The 18834-nt window shown below is 45.1% G+C and overlaps 1 protein-coding gene across 4 annotated transcripts in view; it reads left to right on the forward strand.

Annotated features, from left to right (window-relative positions):
- Positions 1-18834, forward strand: part of scaper (S-phase cyclin A-associated protein in the ER) — a 133794-nt gene that overhangs the window by 70265 nt on the left and 44695 nt on the right. For all 4 annotated transcript variants that reach the window (XM_064929909.1, XM_064929910.1, XM_064929911.1 and 1 more), the window contains exon 20: positions 8802-8938. In XM_064929909.1, the coding sequence (XP_064785981.1) occupies positions 8802-8938 (137 nt within the window). The remainder of the gene's footprint in view (positions 1-8801; positions 8939-18834) is intronic.

An 18834-nucleotide genomic window follows, 5' to 3' on the forward strand; every position in this document is an offset into this window, starting at 1 on the left:
GCGCTGCCCCCGACTGTGCAAACCAACATACCAGCGGCACTGTACTCCACATCCAGTGAAGGAAAGTGGTAAAACAACACTCACCGGTGTACAGATGTCAAGTAAATAAGTGTTTCATCTAGAGATGCACGATATATCGGTGAACATATCGGAATCGGACGATATTAGCTAAAAAATACCAACATCAGTATCGGCCCGATGTCTAGTTTAAAGCCGATGTTAAAAACTGATGTCAAAGCTGACGTACATAGGTATATAACGTAATGACGCCACGTAAAATTCTGCACAACACGTACAACACAGCATTCCTAACCTAGCCCACAATGTCTGCTGTGTGGATCGAGCAGTCAACAAGTCGAGCAGTCATTTGAACGAGTAAGAAAATTTCAGCGAGACAACTCAAAGCAAAATCCATTAAAGCCAAGATAATGGAATTCTTTGCCCTTGACAATCAACCGTTCTCTGTCGTGGATGATATTGGCTTTCGCCGACTGTTCGGGCACCGGTACACACTACAAAGTGTACTATTTTTCAGATGTTGTCCTACTGGATTTACACAGTAATTGCGGCACTGCTATTAGCTTCACTACATACATACTATTGAACGCCGTTTGGGGTTTTGCGTGTCAAAAAAGATACAGTAGACTGTCAAAGCTGTACAAAAAAGTCTGCAAACAAGCAAACGCCGGCCACGAACGATGTGTTTACAATACCGCATTGGTAATAAAGCATTATTTGTTCGACCACAACTTCTGAGGTAGCTAGCTTTAGCTTGGTACCTAGCTGCACCAATACCACCAGCCTGAAAACGATGACCAGTAGAAACTGAAGTCATTTTCATTATTCTTAGCAGTGATTTAGGAATCCTTGTGAGTAAATATTGGCTAGGTTGCCACTTGTTGTTCAGCTATTGAAATTGAACTTTAAAAATAAATAGCTAGCCAGCTACTTAACCCTGTTGCCCAAAGCTAACGTTATAAGCAGCCGGCTCGACCTGGCAGGGTTATGTGTTGTGAAGCTAGCCACAATAAGGATTAGGCACAATAGTGGAATTTGCGGTTTGCCTTCAAAATAAAAGTATGTCATTGACAGTGATGCAAATGAATACAAATAGAATTATGCCATACATTTATTTTGAAGGGTAACCGCAAAGTCCAAAATTTTGCCTAATCCTTATTGTGGCTAGCTTCATACAAATGGGTCCGACCACCATTAATCAAATAAAAACTGTCTTGTAAATTACTGCTGTTTTAGATGACAGCTAGCTACTGAAACAGATTGTCATTTTGCTGTGTTTTTGGAAAAGAACATTGTTTGCATCCATGAGCGAGCTAGCTTTTGTTATGACCAGCACTGTAGGTGCACGAGACAACTTTACCAGCATCATAGCATACGTATCAATGAATCGTTATGACATATGAAATACGAGTGATCGTGTAATAATTACGTCATTGTTTTTACGCGTTAAATTATGTGATGTGCAGTCATATTCAGGTCTTGATTGGTCAAGAAAATTATTTGACCCAAACTGCGTTCCATAGAAATCCTGGTTGAGAATGAAATGACTGAACAGAACAATACAGCAAGTGATACAGCAAGTGAAATAAATAGGTTTTGATTATGTTTTACTGGTAATGGGGACATACGTAAATGCCAACAAAATAACTTTTTGGTGTGTATGTGTGACCTTTATTTAACTTAGGCGTCCCACCTCGACAACAGCCAGTGAAAATGCAGGGCGCCAAATTCAAACAACAGAAATCCCATAATTAAAATTCCTCAAACATACAAGTATTATACACCATTTTAAAGATAAACCTCATGTAAATCCAACCACAGTGTCGGATTTTCAAAAAGGCTTTACTGCGACAGCATACCATGCGATTATGTTAGGTCAGCACCTAGTCACAGAAAACCATACAGCCGTTTTCCAGCCAAGGAGAGGGCTCACAAGTCAGAAATAGAGATTAAATTAATCACTAACCTTTGATCTTCATCAGATGGCACTCATAGGACTTCATGTTACACAATACATGTATGTTTTCGATGAAGTTCATATTTATATCCAAAAATCTCAGTTCACATTGGCGCGTTATGTTCAGAAATGCATTGTCTCAAACAAACATCTGGTGAAAGTGCAGAGAGCCACATCAAATTACAGAAATACTCAACATAAACATTGATAAACGACACAAGTGTTAAACATGCAAATAAAGATAAACTTCTCCTTAATGCAACCACTGTGGTAGATTTCAAAAAGGCTTTACTGCGAAAGCACACTTTGCGATTATGTTAGGTCAGCACCTAGCCACAGAAACCCATACAGCCATTTTCCAGCCAAGGAGAGGGCTCACAAGTCAGAAATAGCATTCAAATTAATCACTTACCTTTGATCTTCATCTGGTGGCACTCCCAGGTCTCCATGTTAGACAATAAATGTTTGTTTTGTTCGATCGATAATGTCCCTCTTTATGACCAAAAACCTCCTTTTTGTTCGTGTTTTGTCCAGTAATCGGAATGCTCAAGGCGCGTGCAATAAGTCCAGACAAAAAGTTTTTTTAAAGTACAATAAAAGTTAGTAGAAACATGCCACACGATTTTTAAAATCAATCCTCCGGTTGTTTTTGACATAAATAATCAATATTTCAACAGGAGAAAAGCGTTGTCAATAGAAAAAGAGAAACAAGAAAGGAACTTTCCCAATCAGGCGCATGGCTGATGTCTGGAAATTTCCATTGGCCACTGATTGAAAGTGTTGTATCTACCTAATTTTTCAGAGTAAAAGCCTGAAACAATGCCTAAAGACTGGCCACGTGTAGAAGAAGCCATAGAGCTTGTGAACTGGGTCCTAAGTCTTTGTATGGTGGATAGGCTTTCAATGGAAAAACAGCCTTTCAAAATAATAATACTTCCTGGTTGGATTTTCCTCTGGTTTTCGCCTGCCATACCAGCTCTATTCTACACAGACATCATTTGAACAGTTTTGGAAACTTGGAAACTCCAAATCTACTAATTATATGCATATTTTCTGAGCCTGAATAGCAGGCAGTTTCATTTGGACACGCTTTTCATCCAAAATTCCGAATGCTGCCCCCTACCCTAGTGAAGTTAAGAACAAATTCTTATTTACAATTACAGTCATATCCGGACGATGCTGGGCCAATTGTGCACCGCCCTATGGGACTCCCAATCACGGCCGGATTTGATACAACCTGGATTCGAACCAGGGACTGCAGTGACGCCTCTTCCACTGAGATGCAGTGCCTTAGACCGCTGCATCCGTGTGTGTTAACTATTTAACTGTACTTAGAATGCTTAAAAGCACGCTAAAAAGTAAAATATCGGTATCAGGTTTTTTTTGGCAAGGAAAATATTGGATATTGGTATCGGCCAAATATGGCATATCGGTGCATCACTAGTTTCATCCTCACCACCATGCTGGACCTGGCATGTGAACTTTGTGAGAACCATATGAACGCCAAGAAAGAAGCTACAGATGCCAAGCAGGCCGCCAAGGCAGCAGGTCCTGCTCTCCCTTTCCCCCAAGCACCACAGCTACCGCTCTAGGAAAAATAAGACACAATGTCAAGTCGGCAGGTGCCTATGAAAACTGTGCAGTGCAGCCAATTTGGTTGTGGGGCTTGCTCACACAAAGCCTTGAAGCTGTGTGATGACTGTGGATCCGAAGCATAAAGAGAAGACGCGATTGAATCATGCGTAAATGCACGTGTAGAAGGGCACAGTGTCTGACACAATCTACAAATTACTGTTTTTGTTTCTTGTCATGAATATATTTCCACAAATATTTCTTTATGCAATTAATCCTTTACAATTGTCCATGTCCTGGTGCTTTTGTTTAGAAATACAGCAAGTAAATTCACCTGCGCTCCTGCCTGGTTATTATATTATTATTATTTGTATTTTTTAAAATTTCTGCCTTGTCAAAAGAAGCTGTAACTGGACATTATTAATTACTCTAACTCTTACGAATGAATCTACAAATTAAGTTGATCTAATGGATTACACTAATGTTTTTATTGTAAGGGAAACTAAAATGGGCTATAGGCCTATGTTTTTTTTCTAGAATTATACAAACATATCCTTGACTCTATAAACAAGTCATTAAAAAAATGTAAAAAATTATCCCTTTTTCTCTCCCCAATTTCATGATATCCAGTTGGTAGTTACGGTCTTGTCCCATCGCTGCAACTCCCCTACGGACTCGGGAGAGGCGAAGGTCGAGAGCCATGCGTCCTCTGAAACACGACCCTGCCAAGCCGCACTGAATCATCGTCCAGCTGGCGAACGAAGTCAGCTTGCAGGCGCCCGGCCCACCACAAGGAGTCGATAGAGCGCGATGGGACAAGGAAATCCGTACAGCCAAACCTTCTCCTAACCCGGGCGATGCTGGGCCAATTGTGCGATGCAGTGCCTTAGAACGCTGTGCCACTCGGGAGGCCCCGTGAATATTTATTAATGCAATTAATCCTTTACAATAGTTTATGCACTTTTTATCAATATTTTATTCATCAAGCATGTTTGCGTGCCTTGCATATGCATCTGATGCAAATTTTAAAGATGGACACCCGGCAACCTTCTCTAGCGGGTACTAACAGTGCATTCGGAAAGTATTCCGACCGCTTCACTTTTTCCACACTTTATGTTACAGCCTTATTCTAAAATGGATTTTTAAAAATGTATTCCCCCTCAATCTACACACAATACCCCATAATTACAAAGCAAAAACTGTTGTTTTTTTAATATATATATATTTTTTTACCTTTATTTATCCAGGCAAGTCAGTTAAGAACAAATTCTTATTTTCAATGACGGCCTGGGAACAGTGGGTTAACTGCCTGTTCAGGGGCAGAACGACAGATTTGTACCTTGTCAGCTCGGGGGTTTGAACTCGCAACCTTCCGGTTACTAGTCCAACGCTCTAACCACTAGGCTACCCTGCCGCCCCGATATACAGTATATATTTGTTTTACAAATGTATAAAATAAGAAATGGAAATATCACATTTACATAAGTATTCAGACCCTTTACTTTGTTGAAGCACCTTTGGCATCGATTACAGCGCGCCTTGGGTATGACGCTACAAGCTTGGCACACCTGTATTTGGGGAGTTTCTCCCATTCTTCCTTACAGATCTTCTCAAGCTTTGACAGGTTGGATGGGGAGTGTCGCTGCACAGCTATTTCCAGGTCTCTCCAGAGATGTTCGATTGGGTTCAAGTCCGGGCTCTGGCTGGGCCACTCAATGACATTCAGAGACTTGTCCCGATGCCACTCCTGATTTGTCTTGGCTGTGTGCTTAGGGTCGTTGTCTTGTTGGAAGGTGAACCTTTGCCCCAGTCTGAGAACCTGCTCCAGAGTGCTCAGGACTTCATCAAGTGTCTCTCTGTTCTTTGCTCCGTTCATCTTTCCCTCGATTCTGACTGGTCTCCCAGTCCATGCCGCTGAACAACATCCCCACAGCATGATGCTGTCACCACCATGCTTCAGCGCAGGGATGGTATTGGCCAGGTGATGAGCGGTTCCCGGTTTCCTCCAGACGTGATGCTTTGTATTCAGGCCAAAGAGTTCAATCTTGGTTTCATCAGACCAGAGAATTTTGTTTCTGAGACTCCTTTAGGTGCTTCCGTCTTGCCACTCTACCATAAAGGCCTAATTAGTGGAGTGCTTCAGAGAACGTTGTCCATCTGGAAGGTCCTCCCATCTCCACAGAGGAAATCTGGAGGTCTGTCAGAGTTCTTGGTCACCTCCCCATCCAACCTGACAGAGCTTGAGAAGATCTGCAGAGGAGAATGGGAGAAACTCCCCAAATACAGGTATGCTGTAATCGCTGCCAAAGGTGCTTCAACAATGTACTGAGTAAAGGGTCTGAATAGTTATGTAAATGTGATGTTTTTGTAATTTTTTTTATATATACATTTTGAACCCTCCTGGAGTCCAAATACATTAAGGCACTTACATTTACATATACATCAAAGGAGAACACTTTATCTCTTTCCTTCCTTGAACAACTCCTCAGAACAACACTGCAGAAGTCTTTGTTTCGGTGACGGTCTTAGTTTTTGCAACGATACCGCCACTTATAGCTGCCACTGAGAAAACAGAGACTGAAACACTAAATACCAAATGCCTTACAGAGGTGAAGAGCACACCACCTGGTACTAACTGATGATCGCCTAGGAGATGAGAAATCACTCCCCCTCTAATACAGCCTCTGATTACAAAAACAACAACAATCACAAATTGCCCTGCCCCTTAATCCTGGTTAACGTGTCAATCATATGCAATTTATGAGCATTCAGCAGGTCACACATCAAGTAGGCTACTGGGAAGACAGACTTAAAGTAGATGGCCCTATCTAGCAAAAAAACAAAAACTATACAGCAGATTAAGACAAAATAAAGTATACTTATCACTCCTGGATGTATCAGGAGTCCTTTAGCAATAGAATGAAGCACTGCAGTGTACTAGTTATATGGCACTGTAACTGTAACTGTAACTGTACAGTGGGGAGAACAAGTGTTTGATACACTGCCGATTTTACAGGTTTTCCTACTTACAAAGCATGTAGAGGTCTGTGTTTTTTATCATAGGTACACTTCAACTGCGAGAGACGGAATCTAAAACAAAAATCCAGAAAATCACATTGTATGATTTTTAAGTAATGCATTTTATTGCAATGGGCAATAAGGACTTTCAGCTCCCTCCAAAGATTTTCTATTGGGTTCAGGTCTGGAGACTGGCTAGGCCAATCCAGGACCTTGAGATGCTTCTTACGGAGCCACTCCTTAGTTGCCCTGGCTGTGTGTTTCGGGTCGTTGTCATGCTGGAAGACCCCGCCACGACCCATCTTCAATGCTCTTACTGAGGGAAGGAGGTTGTTGGCCAAGATCTCACGATACATGGCCCCATCCATCCTCCCCTCAATACGGTGCAGTCGTCCTGTCCCCTTTGCAGAAAAGCATCCCCAAAGAATGATGTTTCCACCTCCATGCTTCATGGTTGGGATGGTGTTCTTGGGGTTGTACTCATCCTTCTTCCTCCAAACACGGCAAGTGGAGTTTAGACCAAAAGGCTCTTTTTTTGTCTCATCAGACCACGTGACCTTCTCCCATTCCTCCTCTGGATCATCCAGATGGTCATTGGAAAACTTCAGACGGGCCTGGACATGCGCTGGCTTGAGCAGGGGGACCTTGCGTGCGCTGCAGGATTTTAATCCATGACGGCGTAGTGTGTTACTAATGGTTTTCTTTGAGACTGTGGTCCCAACTCTCTTTCATGTCATTGACCAGGTCCTGCCGTGTAGTTCTGGGCTGATCCCTCACCTTCCTCATGATCATTGATTCCCCACGAGGTGAGATCTTGCATGGAGCCCCAGACCGAGTGTGATTGACCGTCATCTTGAACTTCTTCCATTTTCTAAAAATTGCGCCAACAGTTGTTGCTTCTCACCAAGTTGCTTGCCTATTGTCCTGTAGCCCATCCCAGCCTTGTGCAGGTCTACAATTGTATCCCTGATGTCCTTCCACAGCTCCCTGGTCTTGGCCATTGTGGAGAGGTTGGAGTCTGTTTGATTGAGTGTGTGGACAGGTGTCTTTTATATAGGTAATGAGTAGAGAACAGGAGGGCTTCTCAAAGAAAAACTAACAGGTCTGTGAGAGCCGGAATTCTTACTGGTTGGTAGGTGATCAAATACTTATGTCATGCAATAAAATGCATTACTTAAAAATCATACAATGTGATTTTCTGGATTTTTGTTTTAGATTCCGTCTCTCGCAGTTGAAGTGTACCTATGATAAAAATTACAGACCACTACATGCTTTGTAAGTAGGAAAACCTGCAAAATCGGCAGTGTATCAAATACTTGTTCTCCCCACTGTATATTGCAAAATTACTGCAGTAAAAAATATATATATATATTTTAGACACAGTATTTGCAGCATACTGAAGTTGTACTACAGTTATATTGCACTCTGACTGCAATCTTTTTTGTAAGGGTCCCTCTGACTGATCAGGTTGATAACAAATCAATAAGTCAAACAATAAAGCCGTAAGAATTGATTCCTGATCCTGTTTGTGATCGCTATTGCTCATGGATTATTGAGCACTTTAGCACATAATTAACTGTCAGTCTTCTCTAGCTCTAGTGTGCTTATGATGACACCGTTCTTTCAAGGGTTTCTTCTGAAACCCCTTTTCAAGCGGCAGGTGCACTGCCAACACTTAACAAAAGAAATGGAATTCCTCATGCAGGCTAGACTGCTGAATGGATACTGTCATCGAGTTAGACCATTCCATCCTCTAGGATTCTGGATGACAGCATAATTGGGTAATTGATTTTTTTGCACATTTTTATTTATTTCACCTTTATTTAACCAGGTAGGCAAGTTGAGAACAAGTTCTCATTTACAATTGCGACCTGGCCAATCATCCATCATGATTTTTAAATTGGGTTACATCCCTCTGTCTCCTGGTGGAGATATCAGCAGCATCTGATCTGACAGACCTGGTGTGGCGTATTCTAGACTGGAGGCAAAACCTCTACCTAATTCCGCATTACCATGGGTCCCAGGCAGCAGGTGGACTCACAGGTTTCTCAGTGCCAGAGGTTATATCTACCAAGGAAAAATGGCACCCTAGATAATTGCCTGCCTTTTTATTTAACCTTCTTTCCTCACTCCTTGTGTCCATTACAATTTCATATCAGCATCACTTTTGCTTACACTGTTGGACACATTTTTAATAATGAGATTAGTTGTAATGAAATGTTTGCATGTGTTTCAGGAGCATCTTTCCTTAAAGAAGTACATAGTTGACATTGTGACGGACAGCACTGTCTCCTCTGAGAGTGTGAAGGACGGAGAGGAGAGGCAGAAGGCACGCAAGAAGGCAAAGAAGCTCCGCGGACGCATGAACTCCAGGTGATGCATCCATCTGTCCCTCTTCTCTCTCCCCTCGCTCTCTCCCCCTCTCTCTCCCCTCGCTCTCTCCCCTCGCTCTCTCCCCTCGCTCTCTCTCTCTCTCTCTCTCTCTGTGACACCCTCTCAGGCACAGAGGACAGCGCTGCCTTCGGCGGGGTGCTTTGAGTGACAAGGCGATGGTAGCAGACGTTATGTGCATCACAGCTGTCCACAGAATAACACTGATGAGCTTAATTTATGGCCACTTTCTGTGATTGGGGAAGAAAAATGGGTATCGATCTGAGGCCCTGGCTTTCACCTGTTAAGAGCTCTCCCCCTAATTGCTGCCAGGGTTCTGCCAAAACTGAAGCCGCCTCCAGTGGACAATAGCATGTTAAAGTATGTGTAAACCATGCCTATTTTTCTTTCTCCGGGCTATTGATTTTTAAATGAAGTATCAAAGAAAATCAATACTAATCAACAAATAGGAGGCAACGCGCCTCTGTCAGATCCCAGACATGGGATCAATCAGTTTAGTAGCCTGTCACAACAAGGGAGGAAGGAAGGGGTTGGGGGGCAGGATAGGGACACGGCAGAGTAGAGAGAAAGTTGTGGGATGAGCTGTTTGTCACGGGGCAGGTTGGACTGTGGCGGCTTGGGGGGTGCAGCACCTGAAATGACATATGTCTTATGTGCGTCGTTAACTCTTACGAGCAAACGGTCCTGTTTTGTAGTCACTTTTATTATCAGAACACTCACTCACCTTGTGATGGATTCACTTTGTTATACATTCTATTTTTAGCAGCGCCCACTAACATTTTAACTTAACTCAGCTTCTCAGTATATGTCCGACTTATGTTTTATTTAAAGGGGACTGGTAGAGGGGGCAGAAATATCCAACATATTAAATATTTAGTACTTTATTCTATATAACTTCGCTTTCAGTGAAGTTTGTCATGAGTGTTTCTGTTCCCTTATGGAGGAGCTTGCAGCTGAGAAAGTGACATGATCTGCCTCTGTTCACCATCCCTAGCCCCATCCCCAGCCCTCTCTCTCAGCCCCAGCTCTAACCCTGCTGAGACTAGCACTCAGAGGCACAAGGCTTTTAGAGGTAGTAAATAACACAAAGCCCCAACTAGCATAAAGGTGAGCAGTTCCATCGCTGAGTGGAAATGAGCCGTTTTATTGGAGCATGGCAGGGTGTCGGTAAAATGCAAGAGATGTTTTCATTGGACTCTGAGGCGGGCTTTTATCCCCTCCATCATAAACTGCTGAACACAGTTTAACCCACATTTTGGCGGTTTGGCTGTCTTTTTTCCTGTAATATTGGGCTGCTTTTCTGATGAAAATATGCATTGGGATGCGTTCTGAACTTTGAAACATGGATTTGGAAGTGTGTACCTGCTCCTGTAGTGCAAGCCGTTTGGCTGTAGCCCGCTGTGTGTGTTTCCCTTGGCTGGGAACAGAGTCAGTAGTGTGTTAGTGGAGCTCAGAAGGAGGTGGGCACACAAAGACACCCCTGTGTGGAGCCTAGATCGGTCATCACAGCAATACTCCTTTCACCCAGTAGAGGAGCTGAAGGGGTCCATATACACACAATGTTCCTGTGAGATGAGGCCCCAGGGAAACCACGAGAGGTTTCAGGCTCATCAAGCCGACTTGTAGTTAAAACAACCGGTCCATTTGGGTCCAACCCGACTGTTTAGCTGTTTTGCCATAATGCACAGTATATACAGTAACACAGCATCAAACAGTATACATGTAACAATATAAAACTAAATTGGTTACTTTTTGCCTCCAAAGGTAGACATTTTTACAGTGTTGGCTCTCTTTAGTTCGTCAGGGCCAGCCCAGTCCAGATTAATAAAGAGCAGACTGTGATGAATTGATTATTAGTTCTGCATTGTAGATTTGTGCTTTTTCTCTTATAGCTGATTACTAATATTTATAGCCGCAGCCCATTTAGCCGAGCCTGCTGCCGAGCATGATGAATGGCTCAGCAATTGCTCCCCGTTTAACCTGGGTGGGTGTAAACCTGTCAGAGATGAATATTGTAATATTAGGAATGACAAACGGGCCAGGTATAGTTCAAGTTCTGGTGACAGGAAAGCAGCAGCATTTTTTTATTCAGTCGTCTTGGAGGACATGTTAAATAATGTGATAGAATGATGGACCTCCGTCACCCCACTAGCCGTTTAGCTGATCGGTTTACTCAGCATGCCTATAGCATTTAAGGATCCTGACCTTGCCTTCACACCAGGCTCTGAATATCTCGGGGTAATGCAGTTTATGGTCTGTTCTCACGGTAAACAATCTTTCTGTTTTCATACATTCGGAAAAGACAGTACTAATAGCGTTTCATGTTAGGTTTCTCTCAGCATTGGGAAAATGCATACATCCTTGGTTAATCCAGTAATCTTTGTGGAAATGTACATACACAACTAGGTTTCACATGGGGGCCACATTTTTCGGAGCTAATAGTCGGCGGGCCAGGACATAATTTGCATATAAAATATTAGCACAATTAATAGGCCTACACAACAAATTGAACAAAATGTTTGAACACATCTGATGAATACATCATTTAAATGACACTAACATAATAATTTCGATCTGATGACACTAATAAAATCCCCAGTGTTTCTATTAAGTTCTTATTTTTGTCTATTTTTCTGTGCTGTGATTAGTGGGGAGAAACAGGTCTACGTAGCCTACTGTAGGCTATACTTTTTTTAATGGCAACATTAGTTAGAACAATTAGCTTTCTAGCAAGAGAAAATGTCACTCTCAAAGTAGAACCACCAGCCTACAGGGCCCACCCTTGAGGTGAAAGGGGCAGTGACAGAGCTGACGTTTCTGATGAAACGGCGGTAGAAGTTGGCTAACCCCTTTATGGTGGTTGGGACTGGCCATGATCTGACCACATCTACCTTCCTGTTGTCCATCCACACGACTTGCTGGCTGATTTGGTAGCCTAAGAAGGAGACAGCCCTCTAATGAAGTTGGTACTTCTCAGCCTTGATGAACAGGTGGTTAGCCAGGAGATGTTTCAGGACTGCCTTGAATGTGAGTGATGTGATCCTCCAGGGTAGCCGAGTGGACCAAGATATAATCGATTTACACGATGACCTGGCATCCGAGCATGTCCCTGAACACCTCGTTAACGAATGCCTGGAACGCTGACGGAGCGTTGGCTAAACCAAATGGCATCACCAAGTACTCATAGTGACCAGACATTGTGCAAAACACAGTCTTCCACTCATCCCACTCCCGGATGCGGATGAGATTGTAAACACTCCGCAGGTCCAGTTTGGTAAAGAACCAGGCCCCGCAGAGCTGTTCGATGGCTGCCGGCACCAAAGGGATAGGGTAACGGTACATCTTGGTGATTTCTTTGAGTCCTCGCTATTCATTACATGGATGTAACCCTCCATCCTTTTTGGCCATGAAGAAGTGGACATGCAGATGAAACCTTGTTGAAGCGCCTCTGTAATCCTCCATGGCCTGGGTCTCAGCCACCGATAGAGGGTTGATGCGTCTGTGCGGAGGCGCAGACCCTGCCAGCAGTTCGATGGCGGGTCTTGGAAAATACCTCCTGCAGGTCCTGGTATACCTCCGGGATGTTGGGCTGAACGGCAACCACAGGACTCTCAACTGACTTGGAACCACAGGGAATGGGGAAGCAGGTCCTCCGGAATTCTGGTGATCAGTCTGTGATTCCCATCCTCGACCATGACCATGGTGGGGTTATGGCGTTGAAGCCAAGGGAGGCCGAGGATGATCTTGTGACCCGGTGCACTGGTGATGAAGAAGGGTATGTTCTCCTGATGAATGGACTCCACGGTGAGGGTGTGTGTGTGTGATGGTTCCGGATCCTAATGGCCAATTATCAAGGACTTGAACCGGAAAAGGAGAGTAGAGCGGGTAGGAGATGATGTTAAGAGAGGAGGCAAGGGTCTGGTCAATAAAGTTCCCCGCGGCATCGGAATCCACTAACGCTGTAGACACAGTACATGAGGGACAATCAACTCGTGTGATGGACACCAAAAAGAGTTTAGCAGAAAGTGATGAAGATGGAATACTCACTCCTGCCCTATGAGGTGGAAGATCACGTGACCGTCCCTCTGCTCTTGTGGATCCCGGCGTGGGGAGGTGTAAGACCCCTACCTCCATGGGTTCATGCTCTGATCCAGAGTGTTTCCTGAGGGAGGGGGAGAAGCGATGAGAGTACCGACGCTCCAGTAGTAGGTTATCCAGACGGATGGCCATCCCAATGAGTGCGTCCAAAGTGAGGTTGTCATCTCGACAAGCTCGTTCCGTCTGGACCTCCTTGCGCAGACCTCTTTGGAATAGTGTACGAAGCGCCTGCTCGTCCCATCTGCTGGATGCTGCTACTGTCCAGAAGGTGAGCATGTACTCGGCAGCTGTCTGGTCCCTCTTGCGTAATTGGAGTAAGCGCTCACCCCACTCTCTGCCCTCCAGGGGATGATCGAAGCTGCATTTGGACAGAGCCATGAGCCCCGCATATGAATCTAGCTCCTCTCCCCTCTCACAGATGTCTGTGGCCCATTCCAAAGCCTGCCCAGTCAGCAGAGAAATAACAGTGGCAACCTTGGAGCTCTCTGTGGTGGGGGCTCCCCTCTGGTGTGTAAAGTAGAGTGAGCACTGAAGTAGGAAGCCATGGCATTTAGATGGGGTGTCGTCATATTTATCTGGGAGGGACAAATGGACATCGCTGACCTGAGTAGGTTGCTGAATGGGCTGTTGTGCTGGGTTGACTGGTTGTCGAGTATCCTCTGCTAGTTGATGGCAACGCCTCCCGGGTACGTTTGAGACATTACACACTACAAAGAACCTCTCCCATAGCTGTCCCCAGTTGTGCCGGCTGGTCCTGATGTTGACGTAGAAGGTATCCCTGCTCGTCGACTGTCTGGGAGATATTTTGTTCTCTTGCTGCTTCCATTGTTTGAGTCAGTATTCTGTAACGAAAACTCTTTGAGTTGATAAGCAGGTGCAGGTGAAACGTTTAATAAAACGACCAACGTAACAGTAGCATATATGCGTTAACACAGGATCAATACTGACTGGGGAAGGAACTGAAGAGAGTGCGTGATATAGGGGAGTTAATGGGAGTCCAGGTGTGAGTAATGATGGATCCCAGGACCGGTGGTTAGTATACCGGCGATGTCGAACGCCGGAGGGGAGGAGCGGGAGTAGACGTGACACCGAGACTCCTGATATTAACAGACATCGAGTTAGAGTTCTGTCATACTATCCAGGTCTGTGCCCAAACAATTCGAGCTTCTACTTTTAAAAATCCAACTTTCCAGAAACAAGTCACCGTTGCCCCTTGTTATAGACCCCCCCCCCTCCCTGTTAGGTGACCTAAACTGTGACATGCTTGACACCCCAGTCACCCTACAATCTAAGCTAGATGCCCTCAATCTCACACAAATCATCAAGGGACCTACCAGGTACAACCCCAAATCCGTAAACATGGGCACCCTCATAGATATCATCCTGACCAACCTGCCTTCTAAATACACCTCTGCTGTCTTCAACCAGGATCTCAGTGATCACTGCCTCATTGCCTGCGTGTGTACTGGATCCGCGGTCAAACTACCTCCACTCATCACTGTCAAACGCTCCCTAAAACACTTCAGCGAGCAGGCCTTTCTAATCGACTTGGCCCAGGTATCCTGGAAGAATATTGACCTCATCCAGTCAATAGAGAATGTCTGGTTGCTCTTCAAAAGTGCTTTCCTCTCCATCTTAAATAAGCATGCCCCTTTCAAACAATTTAGAACTAAGAACCGATATAGCCCTTGGTTCACCCCAGACTTGACTGCACTTGACCAGCACAAAAACATCCTGTGGCGTTCTGCATTAGCATCGAATAGCCCCCGCGATATGCAACTTTTCAGGGAAGTCAGGAACCAATATACTCAGTCTGTTAGGAAAGCTAAGGCTAGCTTTTTCAAACAGAAATTTGCTTCCTGTAGCACTAATTCCAAAACGTTTTGGGAAACTAAAGTCAATGGAGAATAAGAGTGCTTCCTACCAGCTGCCCACTGCACTGAGGATAGTCAACACTGTCACCACCAATAAATCAAGGATAATCAATCATTTCAATAAGCATTTTTCCACAGCTGGCCATGCTTTCCACCTGGCTACCCCTACCCTGGTCAACATCTTGGCACCCCCTGCAGCAACTTGCCCCCCCCCCCCCCCGCTTCTCCTTCACCCAAATCCAGACAGCTGATGTTCTGAAAGAACTGCAAAATCTGGATCCTTACAAATCAACTGGCCTTGACAATCTGGACCCTCTCTTTATAAAATTATCCCCCGAAATTGTTGCAACCCCTATTACTAGCCTATTTAACCTCTTTTGTATCGTCTGAGATTCCCAAAGATTGAAAAGCTGCCACGGTCATACCCCTCTTCAAAGGCAGGAGACACTCTAGACCCAAACTGTTACTTTTTGCCCCACTGTATAGGCCTGTATTTAGTCAGCCACCAATTGTGCAAGTTCTCCCACTTAAAAAGATGAGAGGCCTGTAATTTTCATCATAGGTACACTTCAACAATGACAAATACTTTTTTGCCCCACTCTATCCATCCTGCCTTTCTAAACTCTTCGAAAGCCAAGTTAATAAACAGATCACCAACCATTTTGATTTTTAAAAATGTATTTGCCTTTATTTAACTAGGCAAGTCAGTTAAGAACAAGTTCTTATTTTCAATGACGGCCTAGGAACAGTGGGTTAACTGCATGTTCAGGGGCAGAACGACAGATTTGAATATAAATAAATAAAACTGAATATCCTACCGATCCTTGGTTTCGGCGATGTCATTTACAAAAATAACCCCCAACACTCTACTCAGCAAACGGGATGTAATCTATCACCGTGCCATGTGCTACTTCCAGCGCCGACAGAGATGGCCGCCTCGCTTCGCGTTCCTAGGAAACTATGCAGTTTTTTGTTTTTTTACGTGTTATTTCTTACATTAGTACCCCAGGTCATCTTAGGTTTCATTACATACAGTCGAGAAGAACTACTGAATATAAGATCAGCGTCAGCTCACCATCAGTACGACCAAGAATATGACTTTCACAAAGCGGATCCTGTGTTCTGCCTTTCAACCAGGACAACGGAATGGATCCCAGCCGGTGACCCCAAAAAACGACTTCGTAAAAGAGGGAAATGAGGCGGTCTTCTGGTCAGACTACGTAGACGGGCACATCGTGCCCCACTTCCTAGCATTCTTCTCGTGAATGTCCAGTCTCTTGACAACAAGGTTGATGAAATCCGAGCAAGGGTAGCATTCCAGAGGGATATCAGAGACTGTAACGTTCTTTGCTTCACGGAAGCATGGCTCACTGGAGAGATACTTTCGGCGGCGGTGCAGCCAGCGGGTTTCTCCATGCATCGCGCCGACAGAAACAAACACCTTTCTGGTAAGAAGAGTGGTGGGGGCGTATGCCTTATGGCTAACGAGACGTGGTGTGATGACAGAAACATACAGGAACTCAAATCCTTCTGTTCACCTGATTTAGAATTCCTCACAATCAAATGTAGACCGCATTATCTACCAAGAGAATTCTTTTCGATTATAATCACAGCCGTATATATTCCCCCCCAAGCAGACACGTCGAACAAACTTTATTTGACTCTTTGCAAACTGGAATCCATACATCCTGAGGCTGCATTCATTGTAGCTGGGGATTTTAACAAGGCTAATATGAAAACAAGACTCCCTAAAATGTATCAGCATATCGATTGCGCCACCAGGGCTGGCAAAACCTTGGATCACTGTTATTCTAACTTCCGTGACGCATATAAGGCCCTGCCCCGCCCCCCTTTCGGGAAAGCTGACCACGACTCCATTTTGCTGATCCCTGCCTACAGGCAGAAACTGAAACAAGAAGCCCCAACGCTGAGGTCTGTCCAACACTGGTCCGACCAAGCTGATTCCACACTCTAAGACTGCTTCCATCACGTGGACTGGGACATGTTTCGTATTGCGTCAGGCAACAACATTGACGAATACGCTGATTTGGTGTGCGAGTTCATTAGAACGTGCGTTGAAGATGCCGTTCCCATAGCAACGATTAAAACATTCCCTAACCAGAAACCGTGGATTGATGGCAGCATTCGCGTGAAACTGAAAGTGCGAACCACTGCTTTTAATCAGGGCAAGGTGACTGGTAATATGACCGATTACAAACAGTGCAGTTATTCCCTCCGTAAGGCTATCAAACAAGCTAAGCGTCAGTATAGAGACAAAGTAGAATCTCAGTTCAACGGCTCAGACACGAGGTATGTGGCAGGGTCTACAGTCAATCACGGACTATAAGATGAAATCCAGCACAGTCACGGACCAGGATGTCTTGCTCCCAGGCAGACTAAATAACTTTTTTGCCCGCTTTGAGGACAATACAGTGCCACTGACACGGCCTGCAACGGAAACATGCGGTCTCTCCTTCACTGCAGCCGAGGTGAGTAAAACATTTAAACGTGTTAACCCTCGCAAGGCTGCAGGCCCAGACGGCATCCCCAGCCGCGCCCTCAGAGCATGCGCAGACCAGCTGGCTGGTGTGTTTACGGACATATTCAATCAATCCCTATACCAGTCTGCTGTTCCCACATGCTTCAAGAGGGCCACAATTGTTCCTGTTCCCAAGAAAGCTAAGGTAACTGAGCTAAACGACTAGCACTCACTTCCGTCATCATGAAGTGCTTTGAGAGACTAGTCAAGGACCATATCACCTCCACCCTACCTGACACCCTAGACCCAAACCAATTTGCTTACCGCCCAAATAGGTCCACAGACGACGCAATCTCAACCACACTGCACACTGCCCTAACCCATCTGGACAAGAGGAAAACCTATGTGAGAATGCTGTTCATCGACTACAGCTCGGCATTTAACACCATAGTACCTTCCAAGCTCGTCATCAAGCTCGAGACCCTGGGTCTTGAACCCGCCCTGTGCAACTGGGTACTGGACTTCCTGACGGGCCGCCCCCAGGTGGTGAGGGTAGGCAACAACATCTCCACCCCGCTGATCCTCAACACTGGGGCCCCACAAGGGTGCATTCTGAGCCCTCTCCTGTACTCCCTGTTCACCCACGACTACGTGGCAACGCACGCCTCCAACTCAATCATCAAGTTTGCGGACGACACAACAGTGGTAGGCTTAATTACCAACAACGACGAGACGGCCTACAGGGAGGAGGTGAGGGCCCTCAGTGTGGTGTCAGGACAATAACCTCACACTCAACGTCAACAAAACTAAGGAGATGATTGTGGACTTCAGGAAACAGCAGAGGGAACACCCCCCTATCCACATCGATGGAACAGCAGTGGAGAGGGTAGTAAGTTTTAAGTTCCTCGGCATACACATCACAGACAAACTGAATTGGTCCACCCACACAGACAGCATCGTGAAGAAGGCGCAGCAGCGCCTCTTCAACCTCAGGAGGCTGAAGAAATTTGGCTTGTCACCAAAAGCACTCACAAACTTCTACAAATGCACAATCGAGAGCATCCTGGCGGGCTGTATCACCGCCTGGTACGGCAACTGCTCCGCCCACAACCGTAAGGCTCTCCAGAGGGTAGTGAGGTCTGCACAACGTATCACCGGGGGCAAACTACCTGCCCTCCAGGACACCTACACCACCCGATGTTACAGGAAGGCCATAAAGATCATCAAGGACAACACCCACCGGAGCCACTGCCTGTTCACCCCGCTATCATCCAGAAGGCGAGGACAGTACAGGTGCATCAAAGCTGGGACCGAGAGACTGAAAAACAGCTTCTATCTCAAGGCCATCAGACTGTTAAACAGCAACCACTAACATTGAGTGGCTGCTGCCAACACACTGACTCAACTCCAGCCACTTCAATAATGGG

This window comes from Oncorhynchus masou, chromosome 22, assembly GCF_036934945.1.
Source record: "Oncorhynchus masou masou isolate Uvic2021 chromosome 22, UVic_Omas_1.1, whole genome shotgun sequence".
NCBI classification, from domain to species: domain Eukaryota; kingdom Metazoa; phylum Chordata; class Actinopteri; order Salmoniformes; family Salmonidae; genus Oncorhynchus; species Oncorhynchus masou.